Source organism: Lacerta agilis, chromosome 9 (assembly GCF_009819535.1).
Source record: "Lacerta agilis isolate rLacAgi1 chromosome 9, rLacAgi1.pri, whole genome shotgun sequence".
Taxonomy (NCBI): domain Eukaryota; kingdom Metazoa; phylum Chordata; class Lepidosauria; order Squamata; family Lacertidae; genus Lacerta; species Lacerta agilis.
In genome coordinates this window covers 21,407,747-21,434,421 of record NC_046320.1, presented here as the reverse complement: position 1 = coordinate 21,434,421, position 26,675 = coordinate 21,407,747, and the positions used below count along the sequence as shown (strand labels likewise).

The following is a 26,675-nucleotide window of genomic DNA, read 5'->3' as shown; positions in this document are numbered from 1 at the left end:
ACCTAGCAGTTCGAAAGCACGACAAAGCGCTGCTCTGGTTTGCCAAAAGCGGCTTTGTCATGCTGGCCACATGAGCTGGAAGCCGTACGCTGGCTCCCTCAGCCAGTAACGTGAGATGAGTGCTGCAACCCTAGAGTCGGACACGACTGGACCTAATGGTCAGGGGTCCCTTTACCTTTACTACTGGTTATGAGCTTAATTCGTTCCGGAGGTCCATTCTTAAGCTGAAACCATTCTTATTCTGAGGCGCACTTTCACTAATGGGGCCTCCCGCTGTGCGCAAGCCTCTGGCGCACGGTTTCCATTCGCATCCTGGGGGCAAAGTTTGCAACCAGGAGCAGCTAATTGCAGGTTAGCGGAGTTCGTAACCAGAAGCATTCATAACCAGAGGTACCACTGTAATAATTTCAGGTGATCCATCTGCCACAAGCATGTGCAAATCCAGGCAAATCCATGGCTGATTACAGGACAAAGTGTCTGTATGAAACAGCTTATTTTTTTTTTACTTTTGATTCTGAAAGCAGTTCTTCTGAAGAAAACCCGAGACAATCTTTTAAAAAAAGAAAACTTCTGTTGCTTACTGTGTTCAGCATCTTTTCTCTTTTTTAAAGATGCAAACTAACAAAGAAATCTGGGTCACTCTCATATTTCTTTTCATTTGGACTGACTCTACAGGAGACGGCAGCAGCAGCTGACTCAGCAAACTCACACACACACACACACCCTCCGCCCCCCCAAGCGAATTGTTGAAGTTGGCACCAAACATTCCACAACTCCCCTTCGCCAAAGAAAACCATCTGAGCTGGAAGCATTCCCAATGCTCTGACAACCAGCGCTCCATATTCTCCTTGCAGAGGGCCCCAACAGCCACCTCCATCACCAAAGTAAGGCACTGAAACTGAACGCTGAAAGGTAGCCTAAAATGAAAGTTGCCCACGGCAGATTTGGTGGTAATCTGAGAATGGCACCTCTGACAGATAAACTGGAAAAGCTCTTTCTAGGAGGCAGAACATTTGAACAAAAGGCATATTTACGTTGCTAAAATATTATCTTGGGGCCTTGATGGCGGGGTGGGGGGAATAAATGCCTTCAAAAGCAGGGGTGGTTCATATACTCTACCGGACATCACTTAAGGCAATAGTTGGTACAGCGTGCGGCCAATTTTTGGTGCTTTACAGAGGAATAGTATGTCTTGCAAATGCTTACTGATTATTTCTCTCACCTGAATAAAAAAGCACCCTGAAGTTCCTTGTTTGTTTGTTTGTTTGTTTGTTTGTTTAAGGGGACTATTTTGACTTGCTGGGATCTTATGCAGCAGGGCCAAATTCTTTCATTTTTGAAAACTTGTAATGAAGTTTATATTTCCTTGGATACGTATTTTAAGTCTATTGAATTAGTATATTGATTGTTAAATTCCACATTGACCGTTTTAATGCTTATGTGAAAATTACGCTGAAATTCTGGGGGTTTTTTTGTATGCTGGTTGTTGAACCGTAACAATAAATATTCATGCTATTTTTGCATGCTTTTAAGTAAATAATTTAATAATAATAATAATAATAATAATAATAATAATAATAGCAGGGCTGTCCCACCCTATTTCCCAAAGGATGGCAAGAAGATGGAGCCAAAGATCTGATTGCTCAGTACAAGCACCAGGTCCATGCAGCACTCTTCCTGATTAGCTCAGGCTGTGCATGGGTACAAAGGTACAGAACTTTCTCTATTTCTAGTATGGGCTTTGAGCCAGGGGCGTCCATTGTAGAACATACACTCTTCCAGCCCCCACAGCGCTGAGCATTATGACTGCCTGTGGAGGCTGCAAGACTTGTGGAACTATATGGCTGCCTTGTTGTGTCCGTTCTTCCTTCCGAGTTGTGCTCCAAAAGCTTTCCTTGTGAGAGGCATTAAGGGATCTGAACTGGGATCATTGCCAGCTGGCAATGAAGGGGTACTAGTCCAAAACTAACCACAGGGCTCTCCTTGACTTCTCTGTGTTAGTGACATACGAGTGGCCTCATGAGCACATTTCCGGATTGGTGAGCTGTGGGCAGCATTAATAATAATAATAATAATAATTTATTTATACCCTGCCCATCTGGCTGGGTTTCCCCAGGCACTTTGGGTAGCTTTCAACCGAATATTAAAAACAATACAGCACCAAGCATAAAAAACTTACCTAAATAGGGCCACCTTCAGTTGTCTTTTAAAAGTAAAATAGTTGCTTATTGCCTTGACATCTGCTGGGAGGGCGTTCCACAGGGCAGGCGCCGCCACCGAGAAGGCCCTCTGCCTGTTTCCCTGTAACCTCACTTCTCGCAGCGAGGGAACTGCCAGAAGGCCCTCAGAGCTGGACCTCAGTGTCCAGGCTGGATGATGGGGGTGGAGACACTCCTTTAGGTATACAGGACCGAAGCTGTTTAGGGCTTTAAAGGTCAGCACCAACACTTTGAATTGTGCTCGGAAACGTACTGGGATGCCTGCCATTTTTACAATTTCAATTCGGGTGCTTCCTTCCTCACCTCCTGAGCCAGATGCAGTGACCATCCCCCATTGGTGTAGTGGCAGCACACCCCTCTGGTCCCAGAGAAATCAGAGTATGGAATTGCTGTACAAATATTGCAGCCTAGTGAACATGGCTAAATATAAATACACAGCAGCATAAACTCCTTCCTCTCTCTCACCACGATCCCCACTTTCAAAGAAAAATCTGGCAGAGAGGGAAATACCTAGCAGTCCCTATGGAATTCTCATTAGGCTACAAACCTCAGTTCTAACGTGCTGTCATAATGGAACTGAGGATCGCACACTTCCTCTTCTTCCATGCAGGAAACAGGTGAGGTTGGCAGGGACAGCCCAGAATCCTCTTCTATGTTCAGCAGTGGAGTTTGCGGGAGGACAATATAGTCCTTACCATCCTGATGTAGAAAGACAGCCCCAAAATAGGTTTTTAATAATAATTTTATTTTTATATATATATATATATATATATATATATATATATATATATATATATATATATATATATATATATGATTTGTGGCTGGAGGCACACTCCCCCCCGAGTTTACAGTAGTTTTTAAAGGATGACTTTACCTGGCGGACATTTGCTTGCAATACGTTTCCCAGATGTTCCACCAAATCTGAAAAAGTGGGCCTTTGTTTGGGCTCCCCATGCCAGCAGTCCAACATTGTCTGATACCTGGGAGATATAAGAGGACGGTAGCAGTGTTACAAAGCAATATATGCCCCAGGACAAGATCATATTCTGCTTCTTAGTGATAGGTAATAGCTAAGAGCAACAAGCTGGTCAATACTGTACTGCCAGAACAAGAGAAAAGTCACATTTACACCACTGAAGCACATTTAAAGGACATGGCCTACTACAAAGAATCCTGGGAACTGTAGTTTGTTGAGGGTGCTAGGAATTGTAGGTCTGTGAGGAGTAAACTGCAGTTCCCAGGATGCTTTGGGCAAAGACACGTGCTATAAATATGCCCTGAGTGTTCTTTAAATGTATGAGCTGACTGCGACCATATATTTGACTTCTTGCGCTTCTTCCCTCCCTATCATTAGTAAAAGAGCTTACTGGCCACCAGTGGCTGAATTAGAGTGAGATTTTTTTCTGACCCACTCCTAAGTAAAGTATCCATTTCTGAGACAAGAAAGAAGAAGAAGAAGAAGAAGAAGAAGAAGAAGAAGAGTTTGGATTTGATATCCTGCTTTATCACTACCCTAGGGAGTCTCAAAGCGGCTAACAATATCCTTTCCCTTGTCCCCCACAACAAACACTCTGTGAGGTGAGTGAGGCTGAGAGACTTCAGAGAAGTGTGACTAGCCCAAGGTCTCCCAACAGCTGCATGTGGAGGAGCGGGGACGCGAACCCGGTTCACCAGATTACGAGTCTACCGCTCTTAACCACTACACCACACTGGCTCTCACCACACAAGGCATGTTTGCAGCAGTAAAAATTCTTACATTTCAGGTGTTGTATAGTCTGGCGCCCTCATCCTTGTTCCTTCTTTCAGTCTTCTGCAGAATTCCTCATCAATCTTGACACCAGGGTATGGCGAGGCTCCTGAAATGGCAGATTTCCTTTTAGTAAGGTGCTTAAAGTGCTGGTGTTGAATTTATGTCAATTCACTGAAATAAGAGCTAACTAAAATGACAGAAGCTCAATTAGACTGGATCTAGAGAGAATCACTTACATTGGACAGGGAAACAAAATGACTGTTTGCATGAACAGCAGTCATAGAATGTTCCTGAGATGTGCGGATATTTGATCTCAATTTCATATTGCCAAGCTCTCATTTTTTATTATTATTATTATTATTATTATTATTATTATTATTATTATTATTATTTTGCAAATTTTCATTTGCAAGGAAAAGAAGGAAAAGAAAGGGGGGGGGAGATTAAGTAAAATTTGAGGATTGTCACCATCCTTTTCATCATCAAACAGAGAACCGTCCTGAGACCTCCAGGTATAGAGTGGTATATAAATTCAATCAATCATCATCATCATATTACTAATAACAACAGTAAATCACCATCAATGAAAATTATCCAATTTCCAACCAGGAAAAGGATGCTTGTTGCCAGAAGTGAGAACTGTTGAGAACTGCAATGGCAAAGTCTCCTTGAGATAGACTGGGCACATCAAGAAAATTATACAACTGCTTATCCATAGAGACTATCAGTATGTTTTATTCGAGCAAGATTATAAGCAATTATTTAATTATCTTGATTAAAACGAATATGGGATATTGGTAAAGCTCATTTAAAGCCCACTCTATATCCCCATCTTGCTTTCTCACTGAGGACTAACAGAGTGCAGACTACAAATACATTTTCTATTCTGTAACTGAAAAACATGAACTAGTTCGTCTGCAAGTTATGGAGACATGTAAAAGAGGCATCTAAAGGAGATTGCATTCATTATCAAAATGTGAGACGTATACTGTGAAATCCTATGGCAAGGAGGGAGGGGGTGCAAAAGTAGTTTAACCAGCCATCTTAAGCCTTGCCAATGTTGCTCTGTTTTTGCTTTGTTTGTCTGTAAGCAGTTTCTCTCCCACTAGGAACAATGGTAGAAAAATTACCAGAAAAGAACTGATTTAAATGTCTCCCTGGCCTGTTGGGGAACTGAAATGGCTCTGAACCCAAGCATTTCCATGTGCTCTCCTGGAATGACCCTGAACCACCTCAACAAACATATTTTGGCACTTCCAGCACTGGAGTTCTGACATCTGGTTTGCAGGATCTCCCTCTCAGAAGTCAAAGTTCTGCTTCTGATGTTGGGGACATCCTATGGCCCATGAGATGCCCTCCCTGGGTACCCAAAGTAATGTGACTTACCTAAGGAAAATATCTCCCACAGCAGTACACCAAAGGACCAAACATCACTTTGAATGGTGTATACTCTGTCAAAAATGGTTTCTGGTGCCATCCACTTTAGGGGTAGTCTAGCCTAAATGTTTATTAGCAAAGCAATAGAGAAAAGGAAGCATTAAATACATGCCACAATGACATTGTTAATATCTTTTTCCAAGTAAATGTCCCACTATTTCGGAGACAGAAACTTACATCTCCTTTCCTGACATAATCTGGATCTTTGTAGATATCTCGGGCCAATCCAAAATCACAAATTTTGACCACGTTGTTCTCCGATAAGAGGATATTGCGAGCTGCCAGATCTCTGTGGATACACTGCAAGGAGAGGAACAATGGGCCTGTTATTTGGATTGTTCCAAAGAACTTTGTTAACCTTGTCTTAACTGGTAATCTTCCTTGCAAGGCTCAGCACTTTGTGGGTTATTAAAATGAATGTCCCAATAAGTCTTAAATGAAACTCAGAGTAAACATGTTGTTTCTGTTGAGACACAGTCTTTTGCACTGCCTTAGAATATAAATGGGAGGAGATAAATATTTGAAAACACATCCATAGACTTCCAAGTGTGTGAAGACTTGACATGAGAACGCTTTCAAACAAGCAGTACTTCCTGTGGAGGTATAGTACATGCAACACAAACAGGTCAAAATTATGTGGCAGGCATGGCAAGAGAGACAGACAAAGAAGACTTCAGAGCCTGCTCCACCCGGACTCTCCCTTCTCCACATATACAGAGACATCTGGCAACAACTGCTCTGTGGAGTAGAACATTAGATGCTGGCTCTCACTGCAGTGGAGCCAATTTGTTATGTTTTGAAGGTGTGTTTCTTGGTGAATGCAGTGTACAGTGGTATAATAATATTTATTATTTGTACCCCGCCCATCTGGCTGGATTTCCCCAGCCACTCTGGGCGGCTTCCAACAAAAATCAGATACAAAAATATCGCACATTAAAAACTTCCCTGAAAAGGGCTGCCTTCAGGTATTTTCTGAATGTCAGGTAGTTATTTATCTCCTTGACCTGTGATGGGAGGGATGGTACCTTGGTTTACTAACTTAATCTGTTCTGAAAGTCCATTCTTAAACCAAAGCGTTCTTAAACCAAGGCGTGCTTTCCCATAGCAGCGGGGGACTCAATTTACACTCAACAGGAAGTGGAACATGTTCTGCTTCCAAGGCAAAGTTCACAAACCAAAACACCTACTTCCGGGTTTGCAGCATTCTTCATCCAAGTTGTTCATAAACTAAGCTGTTCTTAAACCAAGGTACCACTGTATTTTACAGATGATGTGAGTTTGAGAACCATGGTTTACATCACCCCACCCCACCCCACCGACCACTTGAAAATTGTTGAGAGTCTTGGTGGTCCAACTTAATGATTTCTCTGACTGTTTTAGCAATTGTAATGTTCTGCATTAGATGCTGTACAATTTTTTAAAAAATTGAATTTTATAGCTTCTATTATTTCTTATATACTGTATTTTATTATATTACAATTTGAATTCCGTAGGATTCAAACCACAATACAATAAAACATAAAGAAGTAAAAGCAGCAGCAACAACAAAAAATCAATATGAGTATTTGAAGCGAGGGATTTGCCATCTCCCCGTCTTTAACCATAAATCCACAGTCATGCTGCAGAGCTGATGAATGAAGCTCATGGACCACATCCTCAGACAACAGTCTGGAAACCCCTCTTGTAAGCCACTTTAAAAACTCTAGTCAAAAAGGGAAATGTGCATTAAAATGAATTAAAGGCCAGTGTATGCCTGGTGACAGGTGAATTTACAAGTGCTGACATCTTTACCAAAGAACTTTGCAATATCAACTGCTTTAAATCAGAGTGTACAGAAACACTGAGTGAACACTGGCACTATCCTTATCACAATCGTTTCCAGTGACATGCAGTCATCCGACAAATGTCATTTCCCCCCAAGAGGAATGCCTTACTTTCCGCGAGGCCAGGAATTCCATTCCCCGGGCCACCTGGAAGCTATAGCAGATGAGGTCCTCCAGGCTTAGTGGGTTCTTGCAAGGATCTTCAGATGTTGCTGCAAAGAGAAAGGTCAATGTATATAAATGCATAATACACAGCACATCCTGATTAGCACCAGGCAACACTTAGTATACAGAAACCCCATCCTTCAGATTCCTTCCTTCATTTCTGGCTTCCAGGTATAGGGATGCTTGGAGCTGTGCAGTAAGTGTTACCCTCAGTGATTCAGCACAGAAAAGCAAGTCAGAATGTCGTATTGTTAGAGTAAACTTCCATACTGCCGCAATAGCTGCACAATGAAGGATATAACACGTGCATTTTAGAGTGATACAAAACACATATTTTATTAAAATATATATATTCATAAATCGTGCATTTTATCAGCGAACGATACAGGAGCACGCAATCCTATAAGAATGGGGAAGCCAAGGAAACACACTTTGATCTCAATATTCTAAAGCCATGGATAATGATGTAAGACAAAAAACCCACCATCCCCCTCTTCTAAATCGCTGAGAGATCGCTCCTCTCCAAACCCGGAGCTGGCTGAGCTCTGGCTGCTTGCAATGCTGTCCAGGCGTTTCTTCAGGTCTGCAGAGACTTCACCATTTCCCTGCCTTTGCCGAGCATGATTGGCCTACAAAGTTTTTTAAGAGGAGGAAGAAGAAGAAGAAGAAGAAGAAGAAGAAGAAGAAGAAGAAGAAGAAGAAGAAGAAAGGAGGGGGACAAAAGAATTTGCATTATCCTATCATGACAGAAAATAAAGGGGTGAAAACTCAAACTATTTGTTAGAAAGGGAATATGGATGAGACAAATATAATGAGCAGTAGGAGAGCTGAAAACAATGTCAATATATTTCACATCTAGCAACCAACATACCCTTTTGCTTTCAGATAGTACATGGGTAGACGAGTCTTAAAAACCTAAGGCACAAATTTTCAAGGCCCTCTAGCAGCTATGGCGGCTCATTTACCAGAAGTAATGTATTGAGTGTTAACTCTGGAACTGTATGCTCGATTCTGACCAAACTAAGCCTCCTAGAACACAGTATACATCAGGATTTCCTAATGATATAACAGAGTATAATTTAGTAATCTACCATGAGAATACAGTGGTGCCTCACAAGACGAAATTAATTCGTTCTGCGAGTGCTGTCGTCTAGCGAAAATTTCGTCTTGCGAAGCACCAACGGGGGGAGCGCGGTTTGACGGGGAAAAAACACGAAAAATTTTCGTCTTGCGAGTCGCGCCCATAGGAAAATTCGTCTTGCGAGTCAACCTTTCATTAGCGAATGCCTTTCGTCTAGCGAGTTTTTGTCTAGCGAGGCATTCGTCTTGCGAGGTACCACTGTAATGGAAATGTCCATTCAGTAATTGCAAACGTAAAGTGTTAAGGAAGGTATGAACCCATGTCGGCCATGATAAAGCCTACAGAAGTGTAGATTTCACTTAGAAATGTTAAATCGTTATTTTAACTCCTATTTTTTTATATATTTATATTTCATTGAAAATTTTCAGTGAGAAAATAAAGCAACAGACAAAAACGAAAGCAATAAACCAAAACTAAACAAAAATAATACTTGAAATTGTGACACAATACAAAATATAGGTATGTAAGTAATAGTTTTTCTAACTAATGAACAATTACTAAAGAGACATTATAATTTTTATAACTGCCTTTTCATAACTGCATTCGAAATATCATTGTATTTATCCAGTTATTTTAACTCATATTCACATCCAAAAGATCTCACAGTAGAGAAGTCAAAAGGATCTTAAAACTGAAAAGCAGAGCAGCCTTCCCCCTACCAGATGTTTTTCAATGAATCCAGGGACACTCCAATTTCCTACTAAATAGATGGATTTTTTCAGGGGACTGATCTGTAAATCCGGGGACTGTCCCCGGGAAACAGGGACGTCTGGTAACCTTACCCTACATTTCATGCAGGCCTCACCTTGTATGGAACAAAATCACTCCGCTTGCTTCTCAAGTACACTGACAGATTTCCAAACTTGCAGTACTCGACAATCACCATGAGTGGCCCTAAAGGAATACAATGAGAACAAGATTTAGAGGACTTTCTTAAAGCCTTTCCTCTAGCAACTGCCTATATCAGGTCACTGGCGGAGGAAGAGGAGTGCGGGGGGGAGCACACCGCCCCGGGCAGAGTGATCCCAGTGGGGTGCCATTGCGGCCCCGCCCCGCCCGTGCTGGGCACCATGACCCTGCGGGCGGCGTGCCACGCCCCGGGACAAAGTTCCAAAAAGCAACACTTACCTCCCGGTTTTGTACAGGCCCCAAGTAAATTGACCACATTGAGATGATGACCAATATGAATGAGGATTTTGAGCTCCGACATCAGTGCCCTATGTTCACTGTGTGTTGCACCCTCTACAAATGAAAAAGAAATATAGATATTGTCCTGTCTATAGAGTAGCAACAAAGGTCCGCTCGCCATCTTCCTTCAAAGTAGTATGGGAAGGGACCACACAGTCCAACAGGTCTGTGTGACTTCTTTAATACTACTGAGCAAAATCTTGCGTGCTCGAACTTAAAGCCTATGTTTATTAAAGCATTTTTATGAACCTAAGAAGGTGCCTTATATCAAATCAGACCACTGGTCCATGTAGCTCAGTGTTGTTTATATTGACTGCTAGCGGCTCTATAATTTTAGACAGGAGTCTTTCAAAGCCCAACCTGGAGATGTAGGGGATTGAACTTGGGAGTTTCTGAACAGGGGCATAGCGTGGGTTACCGGTGCCTCAGGACAGGGCAAGTGTTGCACCCCCTGGTGGACTAGGCAGTGGCCAGTCCCTTCGCCAGCCAGCATCTAATCAAGTGAGTTTCTCCTTGCAAACTAGCCCCAACCTGGCAGCAGAGATAAGGCAAAGAAATGTGAAGCCAAGAGCGCCGCTGTATCCTTGCAGCAAGGTGCTCTGGGCAACGCATGTGGCTCTGGCAGTGCTTTCCCACCTTCCTCTTCCTCCCCCCCAGCCCCCCCCCATGCTATGCCACTGTTTCTGAATGCAAAGTAGATGCTCTTCCACAGAGCTACGGTGAGGGTCGGCTCCTTGCTTGAAGGAAGCCACAAGAGGGAGCAAGGTGGTATTTCATCTTAGTTTAACGAAGAAAGCATAGGGCATTTATTGTGCTTAATGAAAATTTAACAGAGAATAGGCATAAACAGTGGGAAGAAAGCATGTGTGGAGTTCAAAATATCTAACCAAGTTCAAAACAATCTAACGAACCGGGAAAAGAAACTCATTGCTTAATGGAAACAATTAATATAATAAAAATGAATATACCCTTCCCAACATTCTATTTCTGTTATGAAAGCTTCTCATCCCCTAGGTTGAACTAAGTGAGAAAAGATTGGCAAGTTTATATCTTGTAGCTATATCCAATAGCTACAACCAACTGAGGTCTTACAATGTCGTCAACAACTGCTGATTGCCCAGAACATCCTTCATAGGTGAATTTTAGTTCTCGAGCCTCACCTTTAAGCATTTTGACTGCAACTGTCCGGCAGGTAGTCATTTTATCGATTCCAAATGCATCTGCTTCAATCACTTGGCCAAAGGCTCCCCGACCAAGCGGCTTACCTGGATACAAAAGTAGACAAAAAGAGAAACTTTTTATATTATTTCTACTGTCCAAGCAATTGGCTACGTATTTGGCAAACAAGGCCGGTGGATTGTGCTGGAATGAAGGCAGAGAGCACCACAGCTATAAAGGGAGCAAACATAAAAGCAGAATCCTGCCACCTCACATGTTGTGTTGCAGTAAAACATACACCTCAGTGTTGACCAACGTTTCTGGAAATGGCATCTAAACAAGAAGTCTAGAGCACGGGGTTCCCAATTGTGGTCTGTGGACCACCAATGGTCTGCAAGCTTCATTTAGAGGTGGCCCTTGACCTGTCTAGGGCTTTGCGGCTACAGAGAGAAGATGGCACACCTAGTAAATTAAATGCTCATATTCAGTGCTTCCCCCCCTAGAAAATCCAATAAATAAAAGCAGCCACAAAAATGCAATTTTTTTTAAAAAAAATCTAACAGCATTGCAACTGCTACAAAAGGCAGAACAATCATTATGTAGTCTGCCAAGACTATGGTTAAAAATAAATAAAAAATTGGCACCACTGGGCTCAAGTGATTTTGTCTCTAGGCTGTTGAACTAGGGAACAGTAGGCAGCACAGTTCAATAGAATCAGGGAAACTAGGCCCTCCAATTTGTAAGCACTGCTTCATCGCCCCAGAAGTGTGCCTCTATGATGTAGACACTCTGTGACAACGGAATGTTACTTTGCATACACTTATAATTACTCTTTTTAAAAAAAAAAAATTACAAAAAAAATCTTGTGTGCCCAAGACCTGGTTGGAATCCAATGCTGGGGTCTGGTTATGAAATTAAAGCGTAAGGAGTCTCCTGGAAAATTCCAACTCCACTCTAGGTATTTCTTGCAAACCTGAAAGTTTCAGCGCATACATGGTGCTCTCCAGTGGATAGTGAACCAGGAGGTCCGAGTTCCAATCAGAGCACACAATGACCTCCATATTGGATATTAGGATAGCTCAGATGGTTAGAGTGTGGTGCCAAGGTTGCAGGTTCGATCCCTGTGTAGGACAAGTTCCGTATTCCTGCATTGCAGGGGGTTGGACTAAATGATCCTCAGGGTCTCTTCCTATACAATTCTATCATGCATTTCCAAAACCAGCACTTAATTAAAGCAGCCTCTGATTTCAAGTTTGGAGGGACATTTCACTTGCTCATTCATAAGGAGACCCACCTAGCTTTAGCCTATCTCTGGGGAATTCCCATGTGTTGGCATCGTAAGGGAGACGTTCACATTGCTCATCCATAGGGACTTCATCAGGATCCATGATGATAGATAGGTAGCCAGTCTTTAGTTCTCCTCCATTGGCCTGAAAAAAAATAAAAGCAGTAGTAGTGCAAATTAAATACAATTATCCTTACTGCTTGGGCAACGAGCAGTGCGTCACATTTACCGGCATTATGGAAGTCTTTTTGTTTTTTTGCCCACAGGAATGCAAGTATGCAGTTTCCCCCCAGAAACATTGCAGGGCATGTGCCCACAAATCATTGTTAATTACTTGCTTTATTAATTTCTGGAAAAGGTCTTTTTTCCCCCCTTCCACCAAATGCCTGGTCAATTAAAAAGCACAATTTATGTGCCCTCAAATTCCAGGCAAGAATGTGATGGTACCAAGAGGGAAAAAATGCGGCTGTTGATTTAAAGACAATGCAAGAAACAACACAAAAGAGTCCCCATCAGCTTTCATTTGCCATGCAAGATTGATGCCGATGGGACAGTGGGAGAATGGTTTCATTACCCGCTTAACGGTCCGGAGAATGATTACGAGGAGCAACCAGAAGAACATGGCAATTACCGCCGTTCCAACCAGAATAATGAGCTCGAGGTTCGTTTTCTCATCAGTGCCTGGGAAGAGACAATCGAACAGTTCATTGATAGTAGCCCAGAGCTTATTGGGGCAGGTCATCAGCTGAAGTACTGAAAGAGGTTCCTTGTCTGAGAACAAAAAATGTTCGGAGTCCAACACGTAGCAAGTCAACTAAGACAAAAATGTGTTAAAGGGAAAGTGTATGTAGGACACTTCAGTACACGGTACAAATCCCTCCACTGGAACTCGAGGTGATTTGACCCAAAAGCAGCCCATAATACTGGTCAGTCAATGCATTCTCTGATTCATCTCCTCACTCTATGAAATAAACCAAGTTGTGCACACTGGTATGTGGTAATACTGGTCACCCAAGCAGGGAGTAAGGAACTGAGCAGATCCAGTCAAAGTTAAGCACTTCTAGGTGTAATCATATTTTCCCATAGAAAGCCCTGGGATTTAAAAAGTGCTTTAATTTTTCTGGATTGTGCCTTTTGTCTCCAGATAACTTTTCCAAAATATGACTTATTTATACTGCTTTGAATGGATAGAAGCCAACAAGCAGTAATAATAATAATAATAATAATAATAATAATAATAATAATAATATATTTGTACCCCGCCCATCTGGCTGGGTCTCGGGTAACTAATAAGTAGGGATGAAAAAAATCTGTCTATTTCAGGTCTCTCAGTTTCTCATTTTTATTATCTTAAAATTTAGTTTTCCATACTTCTGCATCAATTTGCTTTTGGGGGGGGGGGGGATTCTCCATGAATTTCTCAACATTTCAGTTTGAATTCTCCTAACATATATTTTCGACAATTGTACGCACATTTCTGAAAGGAATCTCTTGTAATAAAATGCATTTGCTTTCACCGACACATACATTTATATGCACACTTTATTCATGTGTTTTTTGTCACCATTACTTAGCTGGAGGCCTGCATGGTAAAATTCAGAAACATGCAAATACTGAAGGATGGCTGTGTTTTGGAAAGTGCAAGTTTGCTTTTTTAAATGCAAACTGAAGTGAATTTATCTCCCATCCCTACTAGTAAGTGATCAAATGGGAAAGGTAATCCCGGCTGGGCATGAGATTTTGTTAAATGAGGACTCAATTGCTAGAGTAAGACAGCGCTCCTTGGGAGTAAATGAATCAAGACCCCAGAAGGTTGATGGCTGACCTCACCAGCATAGGAAACAGATGTATACTGATTACAATACAGATTACAAAGGAACTTGACCAGGTGTAAAGATTAGAAGCCCCAAGAGTTTCAGTATCTGATATAGTGTGAGACTCCATCTTAATATTTTATTAGGGTGTCAAAGTGCCTAAACTTGATTTTGTTATAGACAAGGTGCTATAGCTCAGTGAAGGTGCTGTAGGTCCAATTCCCACCACCTTCAGGTAGAGCTGAGATTATTCCTGCCTGCAACACTCAAAAACTGGTGCCCATCAATGTACACAAAACTAAGTTAGACGGCCCAGCAGTCTGATTTAAGTCAGCTTCATACAGGGCAGAAGTTTACCCTAGCAAACACTGATTAAGCTTATCAGCACCAAAATGGTTCTGCAATCAACATCAAAAGAACTCATTTCTACCATGAAGTTCACTCGTCACCCCATTGGCTGTTTATTTCAGCTCTTCCATCACGCAATCCTCTTCTTATTGTTTTAACATCAATCTACAGCCTGCGATGAGGCGGGTGATAAATTCCCTCATTCGAATCACTCTCTCACAATCACGTTTCAGTTTCTACAAGCCAAAGTAGGCTACGCTCCAGCAAGTCATGTTTGTTGGATAACCGAAAGCACGTATTTACATGGAGGTCTATTTACAGGCACTTTTCATCCCACAAAAAAAAAAAATATGGCACATGGCACATCACTTCAATATCCTGCTGCGGACTGTAAGAATAACAGGATATAGCTTTGGATTGCTTGGTTAAAATAAAAATAAAAACAAAACCCTCAGCAGGTCATCACGCTGGGGCAAGGTTTTTTTCACTAGCGGACAACTCTTTTTTTAAAAAAAAAATGTGTCTAGAGGTGGCTTGTTAATATGCAAAACAAGAAATTTGATCAGAGATTTTGACAGGAGGGTGAGATCTTTGATGAGTGAATGTGATTCAGTGGAAATATTTATTTTAGGGGGACCACTTACACAAATGACTGTCCCTGCAATTTACTTCAATGAAGTCAAAGGAGCCACTCTTGCTGCGGTCCATTCAGTCTACCTAGCACTCTCCTAGTCTTTTCTATTTGGATTTCGACACTTCAGCTTATTAGTTTCTTGGCTACCACACAGTTTCTAGTCTCCCTGACTGGTCTACAGTTCTTACAAATTTGTTTCTCTTCAGCCTTGATTCCACGCAACAAACCATATATGTCTCAGTGAGCTCAACGGTTTCCTGCAAGTAGAGCTTGCAACATGCATTTTACATTTAAACCGGGAGGGAGAGGACTATTGAGACCCTGCGGTAATTGATTTTCTACATTGACGAGATGATGTCTGGGGTACTGTCAAATTTTATGCTTCTATGAGAATAAAATATAAATGGAGCGGAAAGTTACACTTTGCAAAACCCAGAGCCCCGTGTTTCATACCAACCTTCTACTTCAAAAAATGCAGCCGCTTTTGAACAGCCCAGGATGTTACAAGCATGACAAGTGTAGAGACCTTCATCTTCCTTCCTCACCCTCCGTATGGTGAGAGTTCTGTTCCCATCTTTCAAAACAATACCTTATTTTAAAAAAAAGAAAAGACACAGATATAAATGTTTCTTTCATTGCCTTTGATCATTTGACTTGGTCTTTGTTGTTCAGACAAAGACGCCGATAAATGTGGAATTTTGTAAGGGTTTTCTTATCTTTCATGGGGCTTGTACAGGGAGCTCTGTATTTTGTACACTCGAAACCCTCACTTTGACTCTTCCATCCAGCCATGAGCCTGGTTTAATCTCAACCAGAGCTCACCAGGATTAAGCCCCAGAACCTGCTTTCAGTGATAAGGATTAGCCAAACACCCCAATGATAAAGAGGGGAGTTCCTCTGACAATGTGACCAAGGAAAGCCTAACCACACATCTGGCATTAGGAAAGGGCTTTCAGATCAAAGGGCATGTCTTCAGCACAATCAAGAGCTCTCCCTCTATCTATCTATCTATCTATCTATCTATATTCCCTTTGGTTAATTTTACAATGGCTGAATGGAATTGAATTATCAAGGCCAGCCCTGCCGTTAGACAGAGAGACGACTGCATCAGGTGACAGATGCTGGGGGTCATCAATGGCAGCCCAACCCCCTTTCCTGAATTCCCCTGATCAGAGCTATGTACACCACAGGCCTGGCATTCAGCCCTTAAAGTAGCCTGCTGTCCTCAAGTTCACTCGAGGACATTATGCCATTGCATTATCCCACTGACAGTCCAGGCAGCTGAAATGGGGTGAGGAGAATGTCCTTTGCCTCAGGCGGCCAAATGTACTGTGCCAGCCCTGATCCTCCTGCAGGATTCCCCATATCCAGCACACTTATAAAGCTCTCTAAGAACCAAAGGAAAGCCTTGCTGGACCTACCAAGCCCAGCTCTGTTTCTTGTGATGGCCAACCAAATGCCCATGGGAAACCCAAAAGGAGAATAGGAGGGCAATGGTCCTCTCCCGCTGTTATTCTGGGGTGCAGAGGCATGATGCATCTGATCCTCAAAACAGTATAGGGCCATGGAGACTAATATTGCAATGAATTTGCACAGGTTGAAGCAGGATGTTTCAAAACCAATCTAATCAGGTTAGTTGAATGCATGTACAGGGTCCTCCACCGTACACAGTGAAGGGTCTGTCGGCAGAATCAGAAACAGAGCCCTCTGTGCACATAACTGTATGCATGGAGATCATGTCCAGGCGTTCAAGCGCATATGTGTGGACTGGAGGCAGAGCCTATAGCCACAACGCCAATGCTCATTCACCAAAGCAACAGGTAATGGTAAAAATAAGGGCTGATAAAAGTAATAGTGTGTCCCACCAAATATCAGGAGCACAGAAAGCACATTATGCAAAATGTACTTCTTGGTCAAGGAATAAATTAGGAATGACAATATCAATGGGGAATTGTGAAACTAAGCAACGAGGGTTAGCCACAGGACAGAACACTCTGCCTCACCTGAATCTTCAACAAGGGTTACGTTGTTTTTAAACCATGTGATGAGTGGAGAAGGAATTCCATTTGCTACACAAGATACTTCTATAGTTTCACCAATATTTGTTGTTTGATTCTCAGGGTTTCTGGTGATTGCAGGTGCCACTGGTTCTGTTGTGGTGGTGGACGATAAAAAAAATTCAGGATTTAAAAATGCAACTTTTGAATTACAATTCTGAAGCAGTGCTGTAAGTCACAGTGCTGTTGGAGCATGAGCTACAAAATGAACATCTATAGCAGATGGGACATTTGCACTTCCCGACTATTCTGCGAAATGTTATCAAAATACATTTTAAAATGAATTATTTTGAGGGGGAGGAAATACATTATTTTTAAAAATCTTTATTAATTTTTTCGAACAATTACAGAAGAAATTTAGAATGCCTTTAAAACATATATATATTGAATAGATCAAGAAAATCAAATACAAATGAAATCATCATTCAAAAAGCAAACTTAACAAAAAACTCATTCCCCCTCCCCCCTCCCCCTGCTTCTGAGCCTTCACTTTGTTGCATTATACAACTCTTTGTTTATCTGCATATCTGAATATATAATTTTCTCCTACTTCCTTTCTCATTTATTTGAGCCTTTAAATATCTGCAAAGAGATCAGCTTTTTCTATATATTGTTTAATATAATCTTTAAACGATTTCCAATTTTTTTCCTTCTCTCTATTTCATTTATCCCTTTTAGTTCCTCATATTTAGATGCCAAATTATAATACATTATCATTTTTAATTGCCAATCTTCTTTATTGGGTATTCTTTTGGACTTCCAATTGCTTGCTATGAGGAGTCTGGCTGCAGCGGTCGCATACATTAGTATGCACCTATCTTTAGCTTGGATATCATTATCCAGCATTCCTAATAAGAATGTTTTGGGATTTTTCCTAAAAGAGTACTTTATTATTATTTTTAATTCTTTATAGATCACCTCCCCAAAACCTTTGATGTTGCTACACTGCCACCACATATATATATATGTACCTATTTCTTTCTGGCATCTCCAACATTGATTATTTGTTCCTTTATACATTTTGGCTAATTTAACTGGCGTTAAATGCCATCTGTATTGCATTTTTAATACATCTTCCTTTAAATCATAGTTTGGTGTGAATTTGATATCCCTTTGCCACAGATTTCCCCATTTTTTTAACATGATCATTTTCCCAAGTTCCTGGCCCCATTTTATCATTGTTTCTTTTATTTGTTCATCCTCCGTTTCCCATTTTAATAATATATAATATAGGTTTTTTATAAATTTATTCCCCCCCCAATAATATTTCATCTCATTTTGAAATTCCTTTCTCAAATCCAATTCTATTATCCTCTTGAAATCTCTGATTAATTTGAAAATATTGTAGCCAGCTACTTAAATGCATTTTGATTTCATTATAATCTTTTAATTTTAATTTCCCTTCTTTTTCTTCTAATAAAATTTTATATGTTGGCCAATCACTATCCATATTTCGTTTTTTCACCACCACAATCTCTAAGGGGGATATCCACCATGGTGTTTTGGGTTCAAAATACCTTCGATATTTTTGCCAGATTTTATAAAGCGATTTCCTTATAATATTATTCATGAAGTTATTTTGTTTATTTATTTTCTCCTTCATTAAATACCAATGCCATCCGAAGCCAAGGCCATCTCCTTCCAAATCCAATAGATCATTATTTTTTAATTCCAACCATTCTTTAATCCAAGACTGCTGCGTCATGATATAGTTCCAGATCTGGTAACCCGAATCCCCCCTCTCCCTATGGCCTATTAATATTTATACTTGATTCTGGGCTTTTTCCCATTCCATATGAATTTAGAAATATCTTTTTTCCATACCTTAAAGTGACTCATTCCTCCCAATAATGGTAGATTTTGAAATAAATAATTCATTTTAGATAACACACACATTTTAATGATTGATATTCTACCCATAAAGGAAATTTTCAATTTAGACCATGATTCCAATTTTCTTTTTAATTGTTTCCACTTTTCCACATAATTTTCATGTATTAAATCTATACCTTTGATTGTCATTTGGAGGGGGAAAGAAATACATTTGAACCTATAGATTAATCTGGAATTGAGCTATTATGACTAAACTCATAAAAAATGAGTTTAGTCATAATCACGACACAAGAGAGTTTCTATGGGTTACCTTGAATAGCGAGGTGTTTGACAAGGCAGTGCCGTGTTTTGGTCTTTTTGTCCTGGGCTATGCACACATAATCCCCACTGTCCTGGAGAGAAACGTTACGGAGCATGAGTTCCATGGTGATGTTCTCTCCATCGGCTCTCGCAACTGTGGCATTCAGTTTCTGAAGAGCATCCAGGTTCTTACAAACAGGCAAAGGCAGCCTGCCAAGCCGCACCATGGAAGCACGAGGACTCAGCTTAAACCAAGTCAGGTTTTCAAAAGTGAACTTGTCTGCCATACACTGCAAGGAGACATTGTGCTTCTCAGTTGGCTGACTCTTAGGCTGAAGGTTAATTTCAAGTCCTCCTGCGAACACAAATGGAGGAACTGGGATCAGTCATGCCGGGAAGCATTTTGTATTGAGATGTGCAGCTAACACTTTCATTCTGGCAGCAGCTAGACTTTAATTTTCAGCTCATTACTATATTTATTTTAATTGTGTCTATACTGCGTAATCACTAAAAACCTCTAAGCGGTTTTCTTAAAGCAATATAAAATAGACATTAAAATACCAATAAAATCAGATGCTAAAAAGAAGCTGAGCTAAATAATAATAATAAGTAAAATCAACAGTTGTTAAAGGATATGCAAAATAAAATAAAATGGCAGTCAATGAAAACAATACAGTGAATGCATCTGCCTAATACTGATTGCCTAATATGATCAGTTTATATTGGTGCTGACACAAAGCAATCCAGACTCAAAACAAAAAATATCTTCTAACTGATTGTTATTCGGAAAAGACTGATTGATTGAATCAAATGCTTAGGAAATCTAACATTCTTCTCTGTACTCATTAATGAACATGTAGTACCCAAAACAGTCGAAATGGATTTGCCCTTCCACCACAGTGTTTGTGAGAAGACTACATGTAAAGACCATAGCTGTCAACTTTTCCCTTTTTTAAGGGAAATTCCCTTATTCCGAATAGGATTCCTCGCAAGAAAAGGGAAAAGTTGACAGCTATGGTAAAGACAGACAACTACATACTTCTAATCAGGCTCCGCCCCTTGGTAACTCCAACCACCAGATCTTTCCTATCTCACGCAAAGGCCTAGTATGAATGCAACAATAAGAAATGTCTGGGGCCTTAGAGACCAGCTAAGTTTGTTCTTGGTATGAGCTTTCGTGTGCATGCACACTTCTTCAGATACATCCTGCTCTCCTCCTTTAACCTATGAGAAGATGGGAAGCTTTTGATTCCCATTTCAATGAACCACAGTTAATAGCACTCTACCTCTGAACTCTAAACTGTGTTAAACCTTAACTATGGTTAGTTAAGACTAACTGCAGGTTGTCTGCGTTAGGATATGATACCTAACTGTGGCTGTTTTAAAACAGATGTGAAAGCTTCCAAATTCCTCTTCCTGACCACGCCAGAGGAGTAAAGGGGAGAAGGGGATTGCATGAGCGTGAGTTTTGCTGCCGATCATTTCCATAACAATAAACTATGGCTTATCATTCTGTCCAAAGCGGGCAGTGGCTGAATTCCTCTTTGGGGAGAAAAGGGTAACTGGATCCATGGTCAGCACTGACTATAGCATTCCTGGACTTGGCAGTATATCAGAGATACTACTTGGGTTAGATCCAATCCTGCTCTACCCTCTGCATCTGTACCATGGATAATTTAGGAGTAAAAATCTGTTTCCAGTCCAGGATTACTCTCACTGAAGTTACGCCAGCTTTAACAAGATGGCTCATATAAAAGCGGTGTTTTCTGTTTTGCCACATCCAAATAATGATTTTAGTTGATGTTTCACATTTCACAATCAGAAGAGGAAGTGTTCAAAGTTCAGTTTCCATCTTAAAAGACTAAAAATGACCCTAAAGACAAACAGCACTTCCACAGAACCATTCTAGGATATCATTAAAGGTGAAGAAAATGGTAAATAGCACAAGTTTCAAAAGAAACTCTAGTGCAAATGTCGAACTTTTGTGCACATATCCTGGCAGTCTTACATATATTTAGGAAACATTTTTATATACTGGCAGCATTCATGAAACACATATCCATTTTGGCAACGGCCGCGCAATCAGTGAGCTATACTTACTGGTAACATGAAAGGAAATGACCCTCTCGCCTTCTCCAACTTTGTTACTAGCCACACATCTGTACAAAGCAGATACATTTGCTGCTTGAATCGTGAGGGTGCTTACAGTCTGCAAGAGAACAAGTCGAGCGGTTACATGCCTCACAGGCACTAAAGGACTTCACCAAATCTCGCACAGTAAATCAGCCGAATATATCATCATGGTCTGGCGATGGACCCACAATATCTATCATACTCCTTGTGGCAACTACACTCTTACATCGCGGACTGGCAAGACTACATTAATGATTTCCACATCTAACTTTTTCGTTCTTTGGCACCTTCATCTGAATTATGTAGGTTGCACGGGACTTGCTGACTCTTGATGTTATAGATTTTCAGTAGAATGTTTGTGTATTCTTGTATATTTGTATTCCATTCATATATTATATTGTATATTCTGTTGTAGTTATTTGGTGTGTTTTATATGTAAAAATTATATGTAAAAATTATGCAATATTGAGACTAATTTATCAGCCGGTTACGTTTTTGTGTGTGGTTACTTAGGATTTCAATCGTAAACTTCAACCCTAAACACACTTAAGGGGAGGTCTGTAAGCTCACTGGTAGAGGAACTGATTTGCATACAAAAGGTCCCAGGGTCAATCCCAAGCATCTTCAGATAGGACAGGGAAATCCTGGAGAGCCAATGCCAATCAATGTAGACAATACTGACGTAGATAGACCAATGGTCTGACTCAGTATATGGCAGCTTCCTATGTTCCTTGAGGGTTCTTAATTCAGTCACAGGAGCACAGATGGAGCAGGAAAAGAAAAGGAGCAAAGCAGATTCAATCTCCTATTGAGGAACCACCATTCTCACACTAAGTCATACTTTGTCTTAGCATTACATGTAAACCTGGTCAATGGGAAGAGGCATAGGATTGTGCCATTAAGTCTTCCAAGGAAGGGTCAAATGCCGTTTATCATAGTTCCACATACAGTAAGCTGCAGTTAAATCACTTTGAAATCCCTCCTGCCATGATTTAAACATTTCCACTTTCGAAGGGTTTTATAATTTGCAATTATAATTTGTAATTGTATTTACCCCGTCTTCCCTCAATTTGTTGGCTCATTTTTATCGTGCATTTCAAAGCATGTGTCTGTGTTGACACATTTTAGGGATTTATATTAAAATATTACAGGTGCGACCCTCTGCATGCTTACTTGTGAACAAGTTCCACTGAACCTAATGGGATGTACTGTACTTCGGAGTAAATACACACAAGATTATGAGGTACACCACTATCAGTCCCATTTTACAGGTGAAAAATTGAGGCTGAAAGAGAGGACCTGAGGCCACCTTGACATATAACAGGGCTGGGATTTACACCAAGCCTCCATGGTCCAAGTCTCCTGCACTGCAACACACGGCTCTCAGCTTCATGACCGCATTCCTTCATACCCTGCATTTCAAAAAGGAGCTAGATAATGACTGCCTCACCTTCATTTTCCCAGCAATAGCGACAAACTGGGTTTTTTCTGTTTCAATTCGATTTCCACCTCTTCTGTCGTTTATGTCTTTCCACCTCTTACAGGCGTAAGGATTGTTCCCAAGTCCAGCTTGGCTGAGTGGAAAAGAACACATAAACAAACATCACCCTTCAAGTTTCTGTTTGTTCATATCAACAAATGCCCATGATATATGCCCGTAAGGTAGAGACAGGTACATCGGGCACTGGGACAGAACTTTCTGATACTGCAAACTTGGATTACAGGCCACTAGACTGTGAAGGAGGAGTGAGAAATGAACATCAGTCCCTCTTATACTGAACTCAGGTGGCTGAGTGTCAACAAGACAGGAGCCATAATGGAGCTGATAAGAAATAAGAGGGGTGGATCAGCATGGGCAGGTGAACTCTGGAGTAAGCAACAAAGGGGGTACCATACCCCCCAAAAAAACAGCCAATTGAGGCCTTAGCTAGACCAGTGGCTTCCAAGGACCATGGACTGTTGAGTGTTCATTTGAAAAGAAAACCCCCCAACTGGAGGAAGGGTCATCCCCATCTAGCTTCAAGTGGTGGGTCAGGACCCATTAGTCAGTCACAGCCTGATGCAGGGTGGGTCGCAACAGGAACATTAGTTTACTAAGGTAGAATATTAAGAAATGCATGTTTGGGTTAAAAGTGCATCCTGGGTCTTAAAAGGTTGAAGATGCCTGGTTTACAATGTCTTGAAGGAGGGCCAAGGCTGGCTGGCCAGCCTCCTGAACAGAAGTTCTTCTACTCAGAAGGAGAGGATACACTGCATCTTTTTTGTTGCAGATGCTACTTGTAATAAAGAAGATCTCAAACTATATACCCAAGCTCCCAAGATGTTGCTGCTGGTATAAGAATAGAAATTCCCAGGGCCTAGAGGTAAAATCCCACATGAGGCCACTAACTAGGTCAACTCAATCAGGATATTCTGGAAACAAACGTCCCTTCATAATTTTGACAATTTGAGTTGATTCTGTTCTAAAGGCAAACAGAGAGCAGCAGAGAAATTACTAGATTCCTTAAAGTATTTCTTTAGGATTCTGGGCCTTGTGCAGGAAACAACTAGCACCAAAGGAAGAAGATAGTGGAAGTCGTTTTTTAAAACAACAACAGGAAAGCTGACTCCTTTTTCTTTCTTTCTTGAAAAAATAATAATAATCCGAAAGGAAGTCTGGCCTTGTGTGAAGCTCAGATAAGGGAAGTGGAGTGGCCCTTGGTCAGAAGCTCTTTCTATCATCCCCAACATCAATCAAGGGACTTCCTCTGAGATGCCCTTTCACAGAGATAAGGCACAGTGTCAAATTCAGCAGTGGGTCGCCATAAGGGAAATCAGAGAAAGAAAACAGACAGATTTGTCACGAGTACAAACAACAAAAAATTAACAACTGCGAGTTAGCTGTTGTCCAGAGTTAAAATCCTATGCTGCATAAATACAATTGACAGTAATCCTATAGACACTCACCTGGGACTAAGTCCCAGGGAGCTTAATTACTTCGGAGTACACACTATTAACAAGAATGCATTTCTGTAGCCAGACCCTCCAAGTGTCCCTATTTTCCAGGGATGTCCCAGATTTACAGAAGCCGTCCCGGTTTATGATTTGATCCCAGAATGTCCCACTTTTCCTTAAGATGCCCCTATTTTCATTGGAGAAACGTTGGAGGGTATGGAGTTATCCAACCTCTGAACCGTCTGAAGGCAATCCTTTTTAAATGTGTATATATATATATATATGTGTGTGTGTGTGTGTGTGTGTGTGTGTGTTGGAAGCGGCCCAGAGTGGCTGGGGCAACCCAGTAAGATGTGTGGGGTATAAATAGTAAACTTTTCATTATGGAATGGGACATCCCTATTTTCATCGGAGAAATGTTAGAGGGTTTGCTGTAGCCCAAGAGGACTGTGGGTAAAAGCATAAGAGTTCTGCTTATTAAATGCTAACAGCATTGCTCAGGAATTCTAAGAAGCCACACACAAAACTCAGTGTAGTTTAGAAATAAATGTTTAACAATAGTAGAGTTTTGAAAGGTTCAGCCTGCCATCTTGATTCAAAATGGTTTCCCATTGTATCCAAACAGACAACAATCCACTCCTTGATCTCATGCAAAATTTGGTTATGATATCATAAGAAGTGTCCAAACACACAGGGAACAAACGACTTTCCTAAATATTTAGTAGATTTTCATCTACTTTTCAAAACAATTGTTTTGTGGGTTTTATAGTGTCAGCCATCTTGAGCAACTTTGTACAGAAGGCTGGGGTATATACATAGCTCAGCTTAAAACAAGCAAACAAATAATCCCATCAGTTAAAAATAATACTTCCCAAACTTAACAGAGAAGCATGTGATAGACAGATACACATTTAGAGACTCCTATGATGCATGTTTTGCCCTTGAGAGTGAAAATATTTGGGTGTTTAGGTGCCTGTGTTGCTGGAACCAATTCCCAAGTGCTTCACATTCACAGAGTCATAACAGAGCTGGAGGAAGTTGTGTCGACTGCCAGGAAGGGGTGGAAATGAATATTTTTATACAGCCTCTGCTCTTCCTCCAGTGTAGCCCAGAGTTGGGTTTTACTTTCCCACTTCACTGCACCAAAGAGCTATTTCAGTGAATAAGGTACAGCAAAATAAAATGAAAGAAACACCTTTGGCCAGAACTCAGGGCTGTGTGCATTCTAGAAATGAGCATAAATAGAAGAATGCTCACTAAAGAAAAGGAATGAAGAATGCGCCAGCCCAACACTCACTGTGGCTTGCTTACCCAGCTAGAAACCATGATATCCTCTCGTCTGAATTAAGCAGCTGATGCAGGTCATAATGCCCAATGAAATTTGGGAAGTCAGAGATGGGTCTGATAACACTGCCGGCGCTTCTCAGAGATTTCTGATTTGGCATACACAAGAGAGAGCACTCTCAACTGATCTTATGGATTGTTATAAAGGGATAAGGTAGCCTCCTCGGCACACTGGATCCAAACCAGGAAAAATAGATACTAAAGTAAAAGGTAAAGGGACCCCTGACCATTAGGTCCAGTCGTGGACGACTATGGGTTGTGGCACTCATCTCGCTTTACTGGCCAAGGGAGCCAGCATACAGCTTCCGGGTCATGTGGCCAGCATGACAAAGCCACTCCTGGAGAACCAGAGCAGCGCATGGAAATGCCGTTTACCTTCCCGCCAGAGTGGTACCTGTTTATCTACTTGCACTTTGATGTGCTTTCAAACTGCAGGAGCAGGGACCGAGCAACAGGAGCTCACCCTGTCGTGGGGATTTGAACCGCCGACCTTCTGATCGGCAAGCCCTAGGCTCTGTAGTTTAACCCACAGCGCCACCCACGTCCCATAGATACTAAAGTAGTTGGACCCTTTTTAGAGAGTCTCCAAGCAATACCAACTTTAGGTCAATGACAAGTCGTGTTGTACTTACTGTGGGTTGAAAGTACATTCTTCCTCAAACTGCCAGTACCACTGAATCCTGACCACGGATGGAACAGCGTATACTGTACATGTTATGGCTTGGGTGGAACCATACTTATATGAATCCACAGGAGCCAGAAGTGCATTCTCCCCAATTTGAGGTGGAACTGCAGGAGGAAAAGATAGGCAATTACATTTGTGGGTTCTGGCAATCACCAGTGATTTGCAGTGAGCAGTTACGAAAGAAGGGAAGGGTGTCCTTCAAAACACGGGACACAAAACTACCATCACTGTTTGACAATAACCCAATGCATACTATTGTGCTGGGGGGGGGCTACTTTTGAGGCTGCAGGCAAAAATATTTCCTGAGCAGCAAAATGAAGGAGGAATTTGAGGAGGTGAGGCTGAACAGGGCAGTTGGGGGATGTCAGGAAGGATGGGCGAGACACAGGAGGACAGCAGGGGAAGGACACACGATGTACGGAAG

At 41.3% G+C, this 26,675-nt stretch overlaps 1 protein-coding gene across 1 annotated transcript in view; it reads right to left on the bottom strand.

Moving 5' to 3' along the window:
- The window catches only part of KDR (kinase insert domain receptor), a 48,872-nt gene that overhangs the window by 4,109 nt on the left and 18,088 nt on the right, over positions 1–26,675 (bottom strand). The window contains exons 10-27 of the mRNA XM_033159899.1: positions 26,199–26,355; positions 22,739–22,862; positions 21,256–21,364; positions 19,166–19,510; positions 16,969–17,115; positions 15,423–15,554; positions 12,744–12,850; positions 12,179–12,314; positions 10,887–10,991; positions 9,667–9,780; positions 9,344–9,432; positions 7,882–8,026; positions 7,344–7,444; positions 5,587–5,709; positions 5,359–5,470; positions 3,979–4,078; positions 3,097–3,202; positions 2,767–2,918 (exon numbers count right to left, since the gene is read on the bottom strand). Of these exons, the coding sequence (XP_033015790.1) occupies positions 2,767–2,918; positions 3,097–3,202; positions 3,979–4,078; positions 5,359–5,470; positions 5,587–5,709; positions 7,344–7,444; positions 7,882–8,026; positions 9,344–9,432; positions 9,667–9,780; positions 10,887–10,991; positions 12,179–12,314; positions 12,744–12,850; positions 15,423–15,554; positions 16,969–17,115; positions 19,166–19,510; positions 21,256–21,364; positions 22,739–22,862; positions 26,199–26,355 (2,404 nt within the window). The remainder of the gene's footprint in view (positions 1–2,766; positions 2,919–3,096; positions 3,203–3,978; positions 4,079–5,358; positions 5,471–5,586; positions 5,710–7,343; positions 7,445–7,881; positions 8,027–9,343; positions 9,433–9,666; positions 9,781–10,886; positions 10,992–12,178; positions 12,315–12,743; positions 12,851–15,422; positions 15,555–16,968; positions 17,116–19,165; positions 19,511–21,255; positions 21,365–22,738; positions 22,863–26,198; positions 26,356–26,675) is intronic.